We start from the raw sequence: 20,624 nt of genomic DNA, 5'->3' as shown, positions 1-20,624 counted from the left end.
ATTAATCAGAGTCACAATCTTATTTTTCATAATTCCTAAAGCCACAAATCTCTGAAAACAAAAAATTTTAAAATAGCTTAGTTTAGGTATAATTGACATATAATAAACTGCACATATTTAAAGTAATAAGCCATTTGATAAGTTTTGACACATATATACACTCATGAAACTGTCACCACAATCAAGATAATGAACCTACCCATCACCCCAAAATGTTTCCTTATGGTAATCCCTCCCCTCTTCTGTTACTGGCCTCTACCCTCACAATCCAGGCAACCATTGATTTGCTTTCTGTTACAATAGCTTAGTTTGCATTTTCTATTGCATGTAAATTGTATGTGAAACGATAAAATATGTCTTTTTTTCTGGCTTTTGCTCATCTTAAGGATTTTGAGATTTATTGGTGTTGCATGTATGCATGTTGTATGTTGTATGCATGTTCTTATTTACTGCTGAGTAATATTCTAAGTATATAACACAACTTTTTCATCCATTTACCTGGTGAAGGACATTTGGGTTATTTCCAGTTTGGGTCTGTTGCAAAGCTGCTATGAACATTTGTGTACAGGTCTTGTGTAGACATATGCTTTCCTTCTTTTGGGTAAATACCTAGGAATGGGATGGGTGGATCATATGGTAGGTGTAACTTTTTAAGAAACCTCCAGTGACTATAGGTAATAACACTGTGTTATGTATTTGAACTTTGCTAAGAGAGTAGATCTTAAATGTCCTCGTCACAGGAAGAAAAAAATTCTTACTATACCTGTGGCTATGGATGTTGACTTGACTTATTGTGGTGATCATTATGTAATACATACATATATTGAATTATGTTGTACGACTGAAACTAAAGTTATAGGACAATTATATCTCAAGTAAAAGAAACTGCCAAAAATTATACCTCAGAAATAATCAGTGTGTTTACAAGGTGCTACCACCATATCAGGTAATATATAAATACTTATTATGTACCTTTGTAAAATGTGGAAAATTCTGAATTCTGAAACCTATGTGGCCCTAAAGTTTTCATAAAGGTACTGTGGACTTACTGCCTTGTGAAGTAATAAGGTACTATAAGATGTTTTTTTGATTCAGTAGTCATTGCTTTGCTTTGTTAAATTTACATAAATCCTTTGGAAAGATGACATGCTATCATATAAAACACTCAACAAAAAATATAGATGATGAACCTTAAGTAATTATCTAAATGAACACTAACTCTAGGAAATAGTGTGACCATGAGTTGCATGTATTTATTTGAAGTGTTTTCATCTTGAAAATTCTCTGTAATGAAATTATGTCAATGGGAATAGCAAATGTTCTGTATGCTGTATCTTGCCTAATGACTACTGTCAGTTTGAGAGTTCAGCAGTGATTATCATCATTGTGTATTACTGAAAGGGCTATTCCATTAAAATTTTAAATAGTATATTTTGAGAGACAGAACAGGTAGTCTGAAAAAAATGAGCATTATATGGTTTCATAATATACTATCTTTATTTATTTGTTTTTACTAAAAATAAGTTCTACAAAAAGGACAAGGTATTTTCCATTCTTAACCTTGTTATCAACTGAGCTTATATAGAAAATGTTAGAAATTGTTGGAATGATTATAAAGTTTAATACATGCATGTAAATTATTATAATGTGTCAATGAAGGACTTTTATATCATCAGGACTTAGAAGGAGACAGTGTTGAGTATATTCCAATATCATTGTCTAAGCCTAAGTACAGAGGATCTTAGCCCTTCCAAAGGCTTACAAGTTAGTGAGGAAGGTAGACTCTCTTACAAGGCAAGCCTGATAGAGATACAAAAGTGTTGGGATATCAATTTGAATGAAGGTTGGTATTTTAACTGAATCTTGAACAGAAGAAGAATATGAGCAGGAGGAGCATTTTGCGTAGAAGGAATAGTAAGCACAGGTACCGAGATGGGTTAGTGTGTTTAATAACTTCTGAGAAATACAGTAGTACCGAGGGGTGATGTGTTGGACTCACTTTGTGGCTTTAAATGTTAAATTTGTCATATGTCTGAAGTAACACAGTGGATGACATAGCCAGATTTGAAACACATACTAATGTCAGAACTCATCTTCTGGGCTTCCCTGGTGGCACAGTGGTTAAGGAATCCGCTTGCCAATGCAGGGGACACGGGTTCGAGCCCTGGTCCGGGAAGATCCCACATGCCGCGGAGCAACTAAGCCCATGAGCCACAACTACTGAGCCTGCGCGTCTGGAGCCTGTGCTCCGCAACAAGAGAGGCCGCGACAGTGAGAGGCCCGCGCACCGCGATGAAGAGTGGCCCCCGCTCTCCGCAACTGGAGAAAGCCCTCGCACAGAAACGAAGACCCAACACAGCCAAAAATAAAGAAATTAATTTAAAAAAAAAAAAAAAAAAAACTCATCTTCTTTCTATCAGGTTATGCTGTCTATTTACTGTAAGGACTTATATTTGACAGTAAAGTTGAATTAGCATAATTGAATATTAACTACAGTGAGTTGATAAATCTGATGGTTGTATCTTTTTTGCTTTTCCTGAATTGTATATGTCATTATTAACCCTCTAATACAGTTAATAAAGTTTACCAAATATTTTTCTGATTTCCTTTTTGGATATATTTTCTCTTGCAGGGTTACATTTTGCCATCTGCCTTTCCAGAGTAAGTGGCTCTATGTGGGCACTGAACGAGGTAATATACATATTGTCAATGTGGAGTCCTTCACACTCTCAGGCTACGTCATTATGTGGAACAAAGCCATTGAACTGTGAGTTTGAGCAAATATTCCATATCTGAAACTATCAGTACCATATATGATAATATTAGATAATAGCTAATTAGTAAATATAGAATTAAATTTTTAATATTAAATACAGATTTATTAGCCTTTTGCAAGTATTGCCCCATTGGCAGTTTGAAAATTTAAATGCTTTACATATATCTATATAGATACATATACATATTATATATAAATATGTTCACATATATATAAGCTATAGCACAAGTTTAATAAAACCATTATTCTTATTAGATGAAAAGCATTCCAGATTTTTTTCTGTTCATTTATCATCTAATTATTTTTCTTTCAAATGCTTGGTTATGCCCCACTAAATTGATTTCATGACCCACTAACGAGTTGCCACCAATGTTTAGAAAACACTGATCTAAACCACTACTTGCTATGTTTAATCACCAAATATAATGTAAATGTTTATAGTGTAACATTGCAGAATTAATTTGACAGTTAATTTTCCTTAGTTTTGATATGGTAATGATTGCTTTTATTTAACAGTAATGACAACAAAAACTGGGTTGTGCTATGGGGCTCTAAGGATCTTTAGTGCTAACTTTTCACTGTCTTAGAATCTTATCTCTTTCTCTAATTTTTTTCTTAGATTATTTAGACATAAAAATCAGAATTTAAGGATATTGGCAAGGTTCATTTTTAACATTTCTTCTTGTTTTTAAACAAATAGTTCCGTATTATTGCATTCCACAGAATTTGACATAAGGATGAATTTGTGGCGTATCTCCGAAGTAATGTGTTGTTGCAGCTGTAATGGTGTATTAAGTTTGGTTTTCCTTCCTTTATCAGGAACATTTTTATTTCTCAGTCCATTGGTACAAGGTTTTCTAGGTCTGTTCTTTGAGTTGATCACAGCATATAGCGGGAGGCCTGGTGCAGTTGTCTTTGTGGTTTCACAAGTGGCTCTCAATGAAGTGGACTGGTCTCTCAACTCTTAGAGTTTATGAATGGGTTATTTCTGCTTATTTCTACTCTGTAGGCATCAGTTCAGCTACATTCTTACCTGTATGACTTCTTTTTTCTCTGAGCAAATATTGGTGGCATTATTTTGTTGATTTTTTTAAAAGCCATAATGGAATTTTTCTTATTTTTGGTATGAACTGTGGAACTAGATGAGATGCCCCAACTGGAGGCTAGAATTGAGTAAAATAAAGATAGCAATATTTTAGATGCTGCTTTATTTTAAAATATTAACTTTGAGAATTCTACCATGAGAATAAATTTTCTGTGCTAAAATACAAAATTGAAGATTCTTTCCTATACAGAAAGTGTACATAATTTTAAATTTTGCTGACTTATATCAATGTGAGAGTCACTATTTTTCCTGATTCCTCTTTTGATCCATATTGAGAACTGTACATCTGTTACTGATCACTTGCTGAAATGTTTTCAACCTTTGTAAATATATCTTTGTTTTCCATTCATTATTCTTATTGTAATGAATATGTAATTGTATTGCAATTTTTAACCGAGAAAAAACATCTTAACTTTTTTTCTTTTAGGTCATCTAAATCTCACCCAGGACCTATCGTCCATATAAGTGATAATCCAATGGATGAAGGAAAGGTAGTTTTTTTAAATATATATGTTTATTACTTAAATGCATGAATTTTGTATTTTTTAAATATGCATACTATTCCAGAACTACACTTACTCTGCAAAGTTGAGACTGATAACAAAGGTTGTATATCATATATACTTAATTGCTTATTTATGCGTTATGAAGAACAAGTGAAAATTAAAATATTTACCTTTTAAAGAAGAACTCTAAAACAAGTAAAATTTAATAAGTACAGTTAAAGGTTGTTAACTTGTTTTTGGCTTATTTAGAATAATTCCCCTTATTTTCTGATAATCCTGACAAAAACCATTTTCTTTTGGTTTTGAATTCTTTTTTACACTAGTTAAACAATTTTTCTAGCACTTATCACATAACACCTTATGTTAGAGTTGTCTCTGTATCTCTCTCCCCTAAATTTTTCTCCATAAATAGCTCAGATCAATAGAGATTTTTTAAAAATAATATTTAATTTTTTTATACTTGAAACCAGTTTCATGCAGTCATTACCTAGCTATTGTTAATTTACGTTCATTAGTACACTGAAAAATAATAAAATTTCCTTTTCCATGAATCTCTTACTTCCTAATTCAAACCAATCTCTCAGTAGTTCTATTTAATGATATTTTTTCTACTTATAAAATTTCATGAAAATTAGTCTGCATCAATACCGAAAGTTAATCACTATCAGAAATCAGTGAAATGAAAGTTCTGGATTTTGTGAAGTTTATTCAGGTTTTTCCTTTTCTCAGTTAGTGAGAGTGTTGGAGCCTATATGTTGTGTTAACACTGTTCTGTTAACACTGGGAAAACAAAAGAATAGCGGTACTGTTTAGAGCCAGCTTATATCATACAATTGTATGGTTTGAGAGAAACTACATGAAGCAAGTTACAGTAACCTATATCTTCACTTTACTTACTTATTTTTGGTATAAGATAATTGTCTAAAAGCCAGTCTTTGGGTGGGAGAGCTGGTGGAAGAATTGAAAACTTCCCTTTCTTCTACGTTGTATCAGTCAGTAAATCATTTCAGTCCTTCCATTGCAGTGTCTTTTCTATTCAGTCTCTTTACGACCACTGCAGTTCAAGGCATTCCAACCCATTCTTTTTTTTTTTTTCCAACCCATTCTTGAGTCATTTCCAGATCAATCTTCCTAGAGTGCCATTTTAATCTTATTGCTCTCCTGTTCAAAAGCTTTCAGTGGTTCTGCAGTATCTAACAAACAAAACAATGTTTCCTTAAAACATAGCCCTAGGTTTCATTATCTTTGAGAACATCTTTAGCTGAATGCTATGCTGAAGCAAATAGTTACTGTTGCCCAAATGTGAGCTGCTCTTTACTACCTCCATGCCTTATTTATATAAGTCCCTCTGTTTGGAATTCTTTCCCACTGTTCTTTCTCTGCTGAATTCCTACTCACATCTTGAGGCTCAGATTAAACACATATCTTTCATGATACCTTTCCTGATAATCCTAACATAAAATGCTTTCTCTCACTTCCAAATTTATTAGCACCTTAGTTGTGCAATATTCTATTTATAAGTACCACATCCTTCAGTTAGTTCTTCTATTTTTTAATATTTAGGAGATTGTAGGGATTAAAGTTTAACTTGTTGGCACAGATTTCTAACATTCTTAGGAAGATACAGCTGGCTAGTGGGGTTAAAGTTTACTTTAACCCTCTTATGTCATTAAGATCTGGATGGGTAAAATTATTTTTTTAAAGTTACATAGCTACTAAGTGGCAGATCTAAGGCTAGAGCTTAAGTTACCTGTGTCCTGAGCAATCCAGTATTGTTTATACTGTATAGCAATTCTTAAATTTTATATTTTTCCATCTCTTTCCTTATTCCTTAAGTTCCTCTCTTACTGCCCCCATCAGAAAATGCCATATACATGTCCAAGATATTTAGAAGGAATAGAAAAAGGTAAAGGAAACAAATACCAGTTTTGTTTTTTTTTTCCAGAAAGAGTATGTATTTCAGATTGCCGAAGAAAGAAGAGTTTATGTTAGGAAAATTAAGTGTACTTCCTACCAAGGTGGGAAAATCTATTTTGTTAGTTTCAATGACTGGGTCTTCCAAATGTCCCCGTAGTCTGAAATCCACTAAGTTGCGATTTAGTTAAAGTTACTGGGTCTGCCCCCAAATTTGTTCATATCTCCAGATTACTTGAACAATTATTGGCTAGCTACCAATCATTCATGTTTTTTGTGTTTTTTTTTAATTTGTTTATTTATTTGGTTGCGCTGGGTCGGCAGGCGGGCTCCTTAGTTGTGGCATGCAAACTCTTAGTTGCGGCATGCGTGTGGGATCTAGTTCCCTGACCAGGGATCGAACCCAGGCCCCCTGCACTGGGAGCGTGGAGTCTTAACCACTGGGCCACCAGGGAAGTCCCTTTTCATGTATTTATTAAACAAATATTTATTTAATAGCTACTATGCATTAGGCAGTATATTAGATATTAGAGACATATAGATGAAAATGCATTTACTAGTGTAGGAGAAGAAGCATCTCCATCTGTCCAGAGGAACTGAGTAGGCTTACCCAAGGAAACAACACTAAATGCTTAAAAGTGAATAAAAAGTGAATAAAAGTGAATTAAAAAGGGAGAAGGTTTCAAGCAGGGGGAATACTGAGATTTGGAAAATGCCAGTGCAGGAGGTGGTAAACAGTAGACGGTTTGTGAGGCAAGAACATGCATTTCATTCCAGAACTTATTCATTCACAAAAAATGTATTAAGTACCTACAACATATCAGGCTCTCTGTCTTATGTTAGAGGTATAGTAGTAAACAAGGTAAAACCAGTTCTTGCTTAAATAGAACAGTGTTACAGTTTGCAAGAGAATTCAGATAAGGAAAAAGACATTCTTTTATTGTCTAGTGACCCTTCAGGTTAAAAAATGTACAGGTTGCTGTTGGAACACATAGGAAGGGCATTGACTTACATTTGGAAGGTCAAGGAAGACTTTCAGGAAGAAGTGATAGCTAAAATGACATGAAGGATTAGTAGGATTAGTCAAGCAAAAAGGATGACATTCGAATGGAGTGGCCCAGTTAGGATGACAGCATGGGCAAAGGCGTAAAGGTAGGAGAGAGCATGACCTGAAAGATATACTGGAATGTATTGGGTAAGAGGGATGTGGAAAAGGCTGAAGCTGGGGAGGTGAGCAGAGGCCAGACCATGATGTATCTCGTAGGTCAGATTATTCAGTTTGGACTTGATCTAAAAATAATGGTAAGGCATTAAAAAGTTTTAAACAAAAAGCTTACATTACATGATCAGATTTGCATTTTAGAACTAACCCTAGCTACAATATGGAATGGGTTAAAAAAAGGGCCAAGACTGGAGAGTCAGAGAGACCAGAGACTAGAGAAGGGATTTTTGTATCTTGAACAAAGAGAGAGGTATTGGAGGTGGAGGAAAGTAAATTAGAGAGATATTAGAGTGTACTTTTTAAATTACTTGATGATTTTACCTGGTAAGGGAGAGACTAGAGTTAAGGATGACTCCAAGGTTTTTGCCTGAGCGACTTAATGAATATTAAAAAAAAAAAGAATGCTGAGAGAGACACTGCAATAGGGAATACCAGAAAAGGAGGGTAGGGAAGAAAATAATGAATTCGCTTTTGGACACATTTATTTTGAGGTTTTTGTGGAATAAATATGTGAACATGTGGCCACTGGAATTATAAGTCTGAATCTCATGAGAGAGGTCTAGGCTAGATATAATTTGGAACTAATCAATATAGAGATGTAAAGAGTAAATGTATAAGTAAACGAGATGTATAGAGTAAGATGTATAGAGTAAATGAGATTGCCTGATAATGTGTTAAATTAGAAAAGTCTGTAAACTTTAAAGCACATGAAAATGTTAATTTTTATTAGTAACTTATATTAATTAATGAAAGTATACCCTCTGGACTTCAAAATGGTACTGTTTTCATTTTCAATAATCAGTTGTATGATATATGTTGAATCCCTAATGATCAAAGGCATATAAATATGCAATGCAGTATTCCCATATGTCATCCATGTGATTAGTAATTAGCAATGCAGATGTTTAATTATATTGTAATTTCATACCTGAAGCATATGAATGATAATAATTATCTTTATCGTCAGCAAATAAATGTTTCATATGATTTATGTCATTCCTAGGTAATATGGCATTTTCTTTTATTACAGCTTTTGATTGGCTTTGAATCTGGAACAGTAGTGTTATGGGACCTCAAATCAAAGAAAGCAGACTACAGATACACCTACGATGAGGTAATAACATTATTTTTGCTAATCAAAAGCTGTTGTCATTTCTCTAGCTCTGAACGGCTTCTCTAAGAACTTAATTAGTGATTTTTTAGGCAACCTTTTTAATTGCAATAACGCACAGTTTTTGCATATATATGAAATAATATATTAAAATAGGTCAAAAGATAGAAAAAAAAATCTCTGCAACTCCTGTCATTTGGCCGTCCAGTTCCCTTACCTCACATCCCAATGTTAGTTTCTCATGTATTCTTCCAGAGATATTTTCTGCATTTACAAACAAATTAATAAATGTATGCTATTTTTAAATTTTATACAAGTGATAGTATACTGTAAATATTTATAGTTTGCTTGCTTTAGGATCCATATAAAGACTGTGATTGATTGATTTTTTTTAATAAAAAAGATGTCTTTTTTTGCCCTCAGATTTCCTATAAATTGGATGGTTTACTGAGGCATGATCATATTTAGTTTCATTTTTTTCATTTTTAGCAAGACCATTTCGTAGATGATGCTGATGTTCTTCTACCAGGTTGAATATTAGTGTCTGTTTGTGATATTAGCAGCCAGTGATGTTCAAGGCCTAGATCTATTAGTGCGTAGTTGTTGCAAAATAGGGAAGTTCTAATTTTATAATTCCTTCTCTATCTATTATCTGGGACACTTCAGTAAAGAGAAACTTCTTGTCTACTCTTTTGGTTATATAGTAGGACAGTTCAGATAGGAAAGGCAGGATAAATGCTTGATTCTTTCTTTTTATTTCAGTATTTACTCTAAAGGGGTTGTTCTCTAGTAATCTTAATGATGGGTAATTTGTTCTTGTTTTCTGTTTCACTATGTACTCAAAGATTTAAACATATTTCATATGCTTTAGTACACTGAAGTTATTATCCTTATTGATTTTCAAATTGTCCTTTCTTTGGTCAGTGAATCTCTTCCAGTTGTTTCCCGAGTCCTCTGGTGATAATACTCTTGGATAGCTTCCTTGCCATCTGTTATAACAAAGTATACCTATTAATCTTGTATATTTCTGTCCCAAATTTAGAATATCTTTTTCCATGAAACTGGCTTCTTTCAGTGTGAAATGGTATCTGGTGACCATAATTTGGGTACCAGGAGTGTTCACAATTTCCAATTTAGTGAATAGATCTAGGAAATGTGTAAGTGGTTTTGTTTGTTTGTTTTTGAGAAATATGTCATGTGTTCATATTGATGCTTTCAGTTACTCAAGCAGACTACCCTGAGCAACTGTAGCAATACTTGGAATACTTCGTAAATGTCTGTGTATTATCTTTGTAAGCTTGACTAAAAGAATTTCCTTTGCTTTCATAGCTGTATACTTTTTGTATTTAAAGCTTTTTAGTTAGTAAGTATTCTGTGGTTCACCAATCAAGATCTTGAAGTTATTTTAAAAGAATATTTTTAATAAAGAGTTCTTGTCATTTCTCTGGAAGCTTTGGCCTGTAGAGCTGTTTCCTATGTCAAAATGAAAGCACATTTTAAAAGTTGACTTTTTTTTGTTTTGCTTTTGTCATTTAAATAGTTATCTTGGCTTTAGCCACTATGGAGTCACAGGGAATTTACCATCTCACCTTAAATACACTGGAAAAATACATGAAAGAACAGTTTTTAGAAATTAGCAGGTAGTGTAGAACAGGGATTCCTTAGAGAGGGGAAAAAAGGTGAGCCCTTCAATTGCCTTAGCTTATGGCCTGGAGAGATCTTCCAGGTCTCAGCCCATGAAAGGGAAAGGGAGGAACCTAGGTTAGTAAGCCCAACAGTCTCCCTGAGTTGAGGAGACAGAGTTGGGAAATTGGGGAAGATATCCATAGCTTATAAGACAAGGTAACAGAGAGTAGAGAACTGCCTAGAGATAGTTTTAAAAGTTCGCAAGGAGCCCTTCACCCTGTGTCTTCAGCTGAATACTGATTACTGCATGGGTGTGAGGCTTGGAAAAGATCCACTGGAAAGGAGTAGGTAGAACAATTCTCATAGCACACAGAGGACTGAGAGTAGTTCACATTCCCAGCAGAATGGAGAAAGCTTGTAGTGGACAGGGTATCAGGAAGAGTACTCAGAAAGGTACTGCCTCAGTAGTGGGGCCAAACTAGCCCTGCATTACAGGCTGGGTCAGCTAGCCTAACGGAGCTTAAAAGCAAGCCTTAAAAAGTCTAAGCTGTTTCCAAGCAGTATTTTTAACTGCATCCCAGAAGAAAAGGCTCAAAAATCTTTAAAAGTGTATAACAACCCATCATAAATTTCACAATGATTAGCATCCAGATAAAAATCTATGAGGCATGCAAAGAAGCAGGAAATATAATGCAAAAGGAGAATAAAATGAGTCAATAGAAACAGACTCAGAAATGATACTGATGGTGTAATTAGTAGACAAGGATACTAAAACAAATATTAAACAGACTCCATATGCTCTAAAAGGTAAATGAAAGCATGAAAATGTTGAGGAAAGACATGCAAGACTTCAGAAACACAAGTGTAATTTCTAGAGATGAAAAATGTCTAAGATGAAAAATTTTCTCTGGATGGGTTTACCAGAAGATTTGATATTGCAGAAGAAAAGCTTGATTAACTTGAAGACACATAGCAGTAGAAATTACTCAATATGAAAGATGAGCAAAGAATGAGCAGAACATCAGTGAACTGTGGTACAACTTCAAGAAGATTAATATATGTGTAGTAGGAGTCTCAGAAGGGAGCATGTGGACAGAAAACATATTTGAAGAACTAATGACCCAAAGTTTCCCAAATTTGATGAAGACTTTAAACCCTATAAACTTCTAGAATATACAGATATCTTAGAAGTTCAATGAACTCAAAGCAGAAGAAACATGAAGAAAACTACACAAAAGCACATCATATTTCAGTTGCTTAAAAGTAGAACCTAGTGATACAGAAAATCTTAAAAGCAACCAGAGGGTGGGGAGGTGGAGGACAATTAAATACATTAAATACCAAAGAGCAGAGATTAAAATGATAGCAGATGGTTTCCTTAGAACCAACGCAAGCCAGAACACAGTTGAATAATACCTTTACAGTTCTGAAAGAAAAAAATTGTCAACCTAGAATTATATCCAGCAAAAATATCTTTTCAAAAACAAAGGTAAAATAAACACTTTTACACACATAAAAACTCAAAGAATTCATCATTTGCAGATTTTCACTACAAGACATGTTAAAAGAAGTCCTTCATGCAGAAGGTAAATGATATGAGATGGAAATTTGGATCTACTCAAAGGAATGAATGATACCACAATGGCAGATATGTAGGTAGATATAAAAGCCTTTTTTTTTAAGGGATAATTAATTATTCAAACCAAACGTAATAAAAATGCAGTGTAGGGTTTATGACATACATAGAACTAAAATACAGATAATAACAACACAAAGGTCAGGAGACCGAATATTGTTGGTTAATAAGGAATAATCGGGTTATTTTACTGTACCTAAAGTGATGTAATATTACTTGAAAGTGGATTCTGATAAGGTAAAGACATATATTGCAAATTCTAAAGGGAACATCAAAGCAACAACAACAGTAACCCAAATAAGTAAGCCAAAAAGGAAATAAAATGAATTAAAAATTTTTTTCAATCCAAAGGAAGGCAGAAGAAAAGGAAAAAGGAAGCAAAGAATAGATGGGAGAAACAGGAAAAAAAATAGCAAGATGATAGATTTAAATGCAACTATATCAACAATCATATTAAATATAAATGGTTTGAATACCCCAGTTAAAAGGCAGAGATAGTCAAATTGGATTAAAAAGCAAGATCCAACTATATGCTATCTGTAAGAAACCCACTTTAAATATAAAAACACAGATGTTTTAGGAAACAGTAATGTTAGCACTAATGAAAAGACAGCTGAAATGGCTGTATCAGCATTCGCAAAGTAGGTATCAGAGCACTCCACTTAACTACAAAATACACATTCTTTTCAAATACACACAGAACATTCATCAAGACAGACCATATTTTGCACCATAAAATCAGTTTTTTTTTAATTTTTAAAGATTGAAATCATAAAAAATGTTCTCTCACTCTAATGGAATTAAATTAGAAATCAATAATAAAAAGGTAGGTGAAAAATCTATGAATATTTGAAAGCAGTATAACTTTTAAATGACCCATGGGTCAAAGAAGAAATAAAAGGGAAATGAGGAAGTATTTTGAACTGAAAAAAATATAAAAATATGACACTGAGTCTATGAAATGCTGCTAAAGCATTCACTATAGCATTAAATGCTTGTATTAGGAAGCAAGAAAAGTCTCAAATCAATGGCCTCAGCTTCCTCCACAAGAAACAAGAAGAGCAAGTTAAATCCAGAGTAAGCTGAAGAATTGAAATAATAAAGAACAAAAATTAATGAAATAAATAAAAGGAAAAAATTAAATCTTTATTTTATGAAGATCAGTAAAATTGATAAACAGCCAGAGGGATAAGAAAAAAGAGAAAAAGACACAAATTACCCATACCAGGTATGAGAAATCACTTTAATTTCTATAAGAATACAAAGAGAGCATTAAGGATATATGTACAGCTTAAATTCAGCAACTTAGAAGAAATGGACAAATTCCTTCAGCGACAGCAAATTCCTTGAAAGTACCAAAGCTCACTCTAGAAGAAATAGTTAACCTGAGTGACTCTATATTTACTACAGAAATTGAATTTTTAATGTATATATTTCCCTCAAAGAAAATTCCAGGCTTAGAAGGCTCACTGGTGAATTTTAGCAAATAATGCCCATTATACCCAAATACTTCCCAAAAATATAAGAGGAGGACACACTTCCCAACTCATCCTGTGAAAACAGCATTATCTTCATACCAACCAGACAAAGAAATTACAAGAAAACTACAGACTAATGAACAGAGATGCAAAATCATAAAACTTAGTAAATATTAATACACAGTTGATCCTTGAACAGTGCTGGTTAGGGGCACCAACCTGCCACCAGGTTGAAACGCCACATATACCTTAGAGTCAGCCCTCCATATACTCCATTCCTCCATACCCATGGTTCCACAAGCGTGGATTCAACCAACCACATATTTTGCAGCATTGTAATATTTACTATTAAAAGTCTGCATATAAGTGGACCTGCACGATTCAAACCCGTGTTGTTCAAGGGTCAACTACACAGTATACATATACTTACGCTATACTTACATAGTATATACATTACTGTAGCATAAAGTTTACTATACTATATATACATTATTGATATTTATATGTTTCCATATATATATACTTGGGTAGCACATATGTAGTATTACAGGTAATGGTATTAGACTATTAGGAAAAAAGAAGTCTTTTATCAAGTTGTATTTGTACTTTAAACATTGCAGAAATAATGGAAAAAGTTGTGCATGTTTGTTGCATTTAAAAGTTCACATTTGGTTATTTCTTTTTGTAGGGTATTTTCTGTTACTTGTTTCTCTCTGTTATCCAAAAAATTATGAGCTATTGGTCCTTGTAATTAGCTAGTATTTATTTTTGGAATGCTTAATAATTTAATATCTTAAAAATAAAAAGTACTTTTAAACAAGGATGTATATTGTTTTCTTTAGCAAAGTAGAAATATTAGTTCTCTCTATATAATATATACTTATGTATATGTTACACATTTTTATATATGATAAGATTAGAATGTTTTTATTTATAAGTTCCAGATAACACTAAACCTCTCTTGTATTTCTTTTATCACTTTTAAAAAAATATATTTAAATAGCTTTGTGTATAGCTTAACACTACTTATATTTTACAGAAATAATTTCATCTATTAAGGCGACTAAGAAATTGCTTATTTTAATTTTTTTTAACAAATAAATAAATTTATTTATTTATTTATTTATGGCTGTCTTGGGTCTTCATTGCTATGTGCGGGCTTTCTCTAGTTGCAGTGAGCAGGGGCTATTCTTTGTTGCAGTGCGTGGGCTTCTCATTGCAGTGGCTTCTCTTGTTGCGGAGCACAGGCTCTAGGTGTGCAGGCTTCAGTAGTTGTGGCATGCAGGCTCAGTAGTTGTGGCTCACAGGCTCTAGAGCGCAGGCTCAGTAGTTGTGGTGCATGGGCTTAGTTGCTCCGCAACGTGTGGGATCTTCCCGGACCAGGGATTGAACTCATGTCCCCTGCATTGGCAGGTGGATTCTTAACCACTGCACCATCAGGGAAGTCCCAGAAATTGCTTATTCTAACATTGAGTTTATGGAATGTCATGTGTATATTTTGGAATAAGTTTATTACTGTTTTAAGATTTTATATAGAATTTTGTTAGAGATACTTTGACCCTAAAATATTGTATTAAATATTGGCATTTAAAAATACAACTGAGGGACTTCCCTGGTGGCACGGTGGTTAAGAATCTGCCTGCCAATGCAGGGGACACGGGTTCGAGCCCTGGTCTGGGAAGATCCCACATGCCGTGGAGCAACTAAGCCCGTGTGCCACAACTACTGAGCCTGAGCTCTAGAGCCTGTGAGCCACAATTACTGAGCCCCACGTGCCACAGCTACTGAAGCCCTTGTGCCTATAGCCTCATGCTCCACAACAAAGAGAAGCCATCACAATGAGAAGCCCATGCACCACAATGAAGAGTAGCCCCCTGTTGCCGCAACTAGAGAGAAAGCCCATGTGCAGCAACAAAGACCCAACACAGCCAAAAATAAAAATAAATAAATAAATAAAAATACAGCTGATTGTCTATCATCATTTAAATTTTAAAATGTGATCCATAAACATTAAATTATTTTATTTAACTTAAATTTATAAGCATATGAGGAACCCAAATAAATGGACATTGAATGATGATACTAAATGATGACTTTGTATGTAAGGGAAACTCTTAACTTCCAGTTACATGGTTTTTGTGCTGCACTCGGCAGTTCAAGACATTCTAGTAGGATAGCTTCTAGAGTCTGTTGACCATTAAGAACAAGAATTGTATCAACTTGAATAGAAAAGTCATTTAAAGAGAATGTAGGAGAGTGATTTTTAAAATTTTTTACAGACAAAATTTAAATAATATCAGAACAAAAAATTGAAAGGTAACAAACTTTGGTCATATAAAAATATTTTTCATGAACATTGGGGTGCATGTATCTTTTCGAATTAATGTTTTTGTTTTTTTCGGATATATACCCAGGAGGGGAATTGCTGGATCATATGGTAACTCTGTTTTTAGGTTTTTGAGAAACCTCCATACTGTTTTTCACAGTGGCTGCACCAATTTACATTCCCACCGACAGTGTATGAAGGTTCCCTTTTCTCCACATCCTCGCCAACATTTGTTATTTGTGTTCTGTTGATGATAGCCATTCTGACAGGTGTGAGGTGATATCTCATTGTAGTTTTGATTTGCGTTTCCTTGATGATTAACGACGTTGAGCATCTTTTCATGTGCCTGTTGGCCATCTCCATTTCCTCTATGGAAGAGTGTCTATTCAGTTCTGCCCATTTTTTAATTGGGTTGTTTGTTTCTTTGATGTTGAGTTGTATGAGCTGTTTAAATATGTGGGATATTAATCCCTTACCAGTCATATCATTTGCAGATATTTTTCTCGCATTCAGTAGGTTGTCTTTTCATTTTGTCGATGGTTTCCTTTGCTGTGAAAAAACCTTAAGTTGAATTAGGTCCCATTTGTGTATTTTTGCTTTTATTTCCTTTACTTTAGGAGACAGATCCAAACAAAATATTGCTGCAGTTCATGTCGAAGAGTATTATGATTATGTTTTCCTCGAGGAGTTTTATGGTATCCAGTCTTTCATTTAGATCTTTAATCCATTTTGAATTTATTTTTGTATATGGTGTTAGAGAATGTTCTAATTTCATTATTTTATTGGGTTGGCCAAATCATATGTGTAGCTGTCCAGTTTTCCCAGCATCACTTACTGAAGAGACTGTCTTTTCTCCATTGTACATTCTTGCCTCCTTTTTCATAGATTAATCGACCATAAGTGCATGGATTTATTTCTAGGCTGTCTATCCAGTTTCATTGAGCTATGTGTCTGTTTTGTGCCAGTACCATACTGTTTTGATGACTGTAGCTTTGTAGTATAGTCTGAAGTCAGGGAGTCTGATTCCTCCAGCTCTGTTCTTCTTTCTCAAGATCATTTTGGCTGTTCAAGGTCTTCTGTGTTTCCATATAAATTTTAAAATTATTTGTTCTAGTTCTATGAAAAATGCCATTGGTATTTCGATAGGGATTGCATTGAATCTGTAGATTACCTTGTGTAGTATGGTCATTTTAACAATATTGATTCCTCCAGTTCAAGAACACAGTATATCTTTTTATTTGTTTGTGTCATCTTCAGTTTCTTTCATCAGCATCTTATAGTTTTCATAATACAGATGTTTTGCCTCCTTAGGTAGGTTTATTCCTAGGTATTTTATTCTTTTTGATATAATGGTAAATGGGATTGTTTCCTTAAAAGATACATGCACCCCAATGTTCATAGCAATTGCCAAGATATGGAAGCAACCAAAGTGCCCATCAACAAATAAATGGATAAAGAAAATATGGTGTATATATACAATGGAATACTACTCAGCCATAAAAAGAATGGAATTTTGTCATTTGCAGCAACATGGATAGACTTTGAGGACATTATGCTAAGTGAAATGAGTCAGACAGAGAAAGACAAATACTGTATGATATCACTTATATGTGGAATCTAAAAGATACAGCAAACTAGTGAATATAACAAATAAGAAGCAGACTCACAGATAATAGAGAACAAACTACTGGTTACCAGTGGGGAGGTGGGGGAGGGGCAATCTAGGGATCAGGGAGTGGGAGGCATAAACTGTTGGGTGTAAGATAGGCTGAAGGATGTATTGTATAACGTTGTACAATGCAGGGAATATAGCCAATATTTTGTAATAACTGTGAATGGAAAGTAACCTTTAAAAATTTTATAAAAATTTTAAATTTTTTAAATAAATAAATAAATTTTAAATAAATAAATTTAAAAGTTTAAAACTTAAAAAATATTTTTCAGATAGTTTTTAAGTGGCTCAAACATATAAAATAAATTTCAGATTTTAAAAGTCACCTTAATAATTACTGTGAGAAATGGGTAACCCGTCTTAAAGCTCACTCTGAGGTATTTTTAATTGACCTTAATTCCAAACGTACATTTTTGTCTAAAAATTCTAAAATTTTAGTTAATTTCTAAAATTTGTTCTCATCTGTCAATGCAACTAGTTTTTCCAATGGAATATTGATTATAATTGCTTGGTAATGTATGTTTAGTTTTTGTTTATTCTAAGAAACTGTAAGAATACATTTTGTTTTCCTGAACTTGTCAATAATACATATATCACTATCATATTATCCTTATGCTCACTTAAGGAGTAAATAAAGTAAAAAACATTAAAATAGTGTCAGAACCAAATTAAATCTCATAATGACAGGAGGACTAAGTTATGGAAATTTAACATTATTGATGTTAGGTTGGGAAATAAGAAAAAGTTTAAAATGACAAATTAATTATGAATAACTTGGTGTTTAAATAAAATTTTGATTTTAAAAATGGAATTCTTTACCCCTCTTCTATAGGCTATCCACTCTGTTGCTTGGCATCATGAAGGAAAACAATTTATTTGCAGTCATTCAGATGGCACTTTGACTATATGGAATGTGAGATCCCCTGCTAAGCCTGTACAGACGATAACTCCACATGGTAAGAATGTATCCCTTTTAAATACTACCTAAATTGTGATGGACAGTAAACTGTTTTGAGTTTGCATTTGGATTTGTTTGTTTGTTTTTGATGATAAGGATGGGTTTTCTTTCGTTTTGAATTTTAAATATTTATACATGTAGAGATAATTTGTAACAACCAGGTAAATAAAATCTCAAATAACTATATTTGCGGTTGAAATTGCAAATATGAGCTTTGAGAAAATGAAGTTACGTAATCTTCTAAGTATTCTTTTCTCCAGTAGTCCAAAAAGTAGATAATTTTGTGAGTGATATAGGACTTACTTTAAACTGTTGTCATCTTAAAGTTATCAGTTGCAAGTTGCTAATGTATATATAATATGTACTGAAACACTTGGAACTCTAAGAAGGTGATTTTATACATTAAAGTATTGTTTTCAGAGTCCCCACAATGACCCCAAGTTTGATTCACTAGGAAGACTCATAGGACTCAGCAAAAGGATGCAAAGCAAAATCAGGACAGGGAAAAAGCACATGGGGTGAAGTCTGGAGGAAGCCAGGTTCAAGCTTCCAACAGTCTTCTCCCAGTGGAGTCACACAGGACGTGCTTAATTCCTCTAGCAATGAGTTATTACCACATGTGTGAAACGTTATCTACCAGCGAAGCTCACCTGAGCCCAGAAGTCCATAGTTTGTATTGATGTCAGTCCGCAGGTACCCTCTGCTTTAGCATGTATCAAAATTTTAGATGCTCAGAAGGAAAGCAGAGAATGGTCATAAACCATATTGTTTGTATAGTTAATATAGCATAGTGTGCCACCCTTATCAGTCTTGGAATGGTGGAAGCTGTCTTGAAAGGCAAGTTACCAGTTGCCAACCAAGAGAGCTAATCTTGCAAGCTGACCTTTCTAGGGATAGCGGTCTCAAGCCTGCTTTGTTAACTTTTTTCTGTACAAGTAACATATACAGAACCTCCATGAAGGTTTTATTAGGGTGCTTATGAACACATTATGAAGACCTTGTTTGAATTTTGGATGAGGCCTAGGAATTTGTATTTCTTTATTAATCTGCATTCTCCCAATTCTACCCTAAGAGATTCTTAACCAGCAAATTTAGGGAAATAAAAGGAACTGTTTTTTAAATTGGTAGCATACTAAAAGAGTACTTTTGTAGTTATTGCTAATGTTTCATCGTTTGCTTTAAAATATGAATGCCCACTTTTTTTAAAAAAATTGGTACATTCTGAATTATTACAATGTAGAAAATAAACAATCAAATTAAAAACTTATCTTTCTGTAGCAATATACATTTTTAGACTTGTTTGTTTTCTGGTAAAAATAACAATTCTTTTAGCCACATATTGTAATATATTTTACCACTGCTTTTTGGTAGCAGTCATCTTCTGGAAAAGCACTTATTTTAAATTTGCTACAGGTCTATTTATGTGTGCCTCCAGGATAGCCCTTTTGATAGTAGGTTCCAGTTTTCCCTATTGTATGTTTGTTCTTCCTTCTGTTAGTGCCTAAGTCCCTAATCTTTGTGGTACTCCTGAGTATTCCCATACATTTTAGCATCTCCCAACCCCACTGGAACCTAGGAATTCAGAAAACCAAAACAGTAGATGAGTAGTTTCAAGACCTTTAATTTCAAATCCAGAAGGAAATAAAAATAATATTGAAGATGGTAGAAATATGTAATATTGGTTTTAAAGTTTTAAGTTTATCTAAGTTTTTTATCTTTTTTTGTAAGTCTAGTACAAAGAGGTTTTTTTCTTTCAGACCGTTTGAGAGTAAGTTTTCAACATATTGCCCAATCATCCCGAAATATTTCAGTATTGGTTTCTTACAAAGACATTCTCTTATATCACCAAGTTTTGCCACTTATCAAAAGGGTCTATATGCAGAATAGATTTAGTTGTCATGTTTCTTTAGTCTCATTCAAACTGGAACTGTTCTTGAGCCTTTTCTTGACTTTCCTAACTGATAAATTTTGAACATTACAAGTCAGTTATTTTATAGAATGTGTCTCCATTTGGTTTTGTCTGATGTTTTTTCATGTTTAGATTCATGTTGTACATTTTCAGCAGGAATATCCCAAAAGGATTGATGTGTTCTTTTTGCAGCCTCAGGTGGAGCTTATGTTTGATTTGTTCTAGTGATGTCTCATACTCTGATCCCTTGATTAAGCTTCTGTCTACTAGGTCTCTCCATTATAACGTTATTTTTTCCTTTTGAAATTAATAAGTGTTTTTGATTTGTTCTTGTAATCAGTAAGTGTTTTGATTTGAAGGAAATATTTGAGACTCTGTAAACATA

The 20,624-nt window shown here is 33.6% G+C and overlaps 1 protein-coding gene across 8 annotated transcripts in view; it reads left to right on the top strand.

The window, feature by feature from the left end:
- Positions 1–20,624, top strand: part of STXBP5 (syntaxin binding protein 5) — a gene marked incomplete at its 5' end in the record, with an annotated part of 166,216 nt that overhangs the window by 47,722 nt on the left and 97,870 nt on the right. For all 8 annotated transcript variants that reach the window (XM_082474485.1, XM_082474484.1, XM_082474482.1 and 5 more), the window contains 4 exons: positions 2,633–2,767; positions 4,309–4,372; positions 8,554–8,637; positions 18,205–18,328. In XM_082474485.1, coding sequence (XP_082330611.1) covers positions 2,633–2,767; positions 4,309–4,372; positions 8,554–8,637; positions 18,205–18,328 — 407 coding nt within the window. The remainder of the gene's footprint in view (positions 1–2,632; positions 2,768–4,308; positions 4,373–8,553; positions 8,638–18,204; positions 18,329–20,624) is intronic.

Source organism: Balaenoptera physalus, assembly GCF_965194825.1.
Source record: "Balaenoptera physalus genome assembly, chromosome: 9".
Lineage (NCBI taxonomy): Eukaryota > Metazoa > Chordata > Mammalia > Artiodactyla > Balaenopteridae > Balaenoptera > Balaenoptera physalus.
This window is presented reverse-complemented; position numbering and strand designations above follow the sequence as displayed.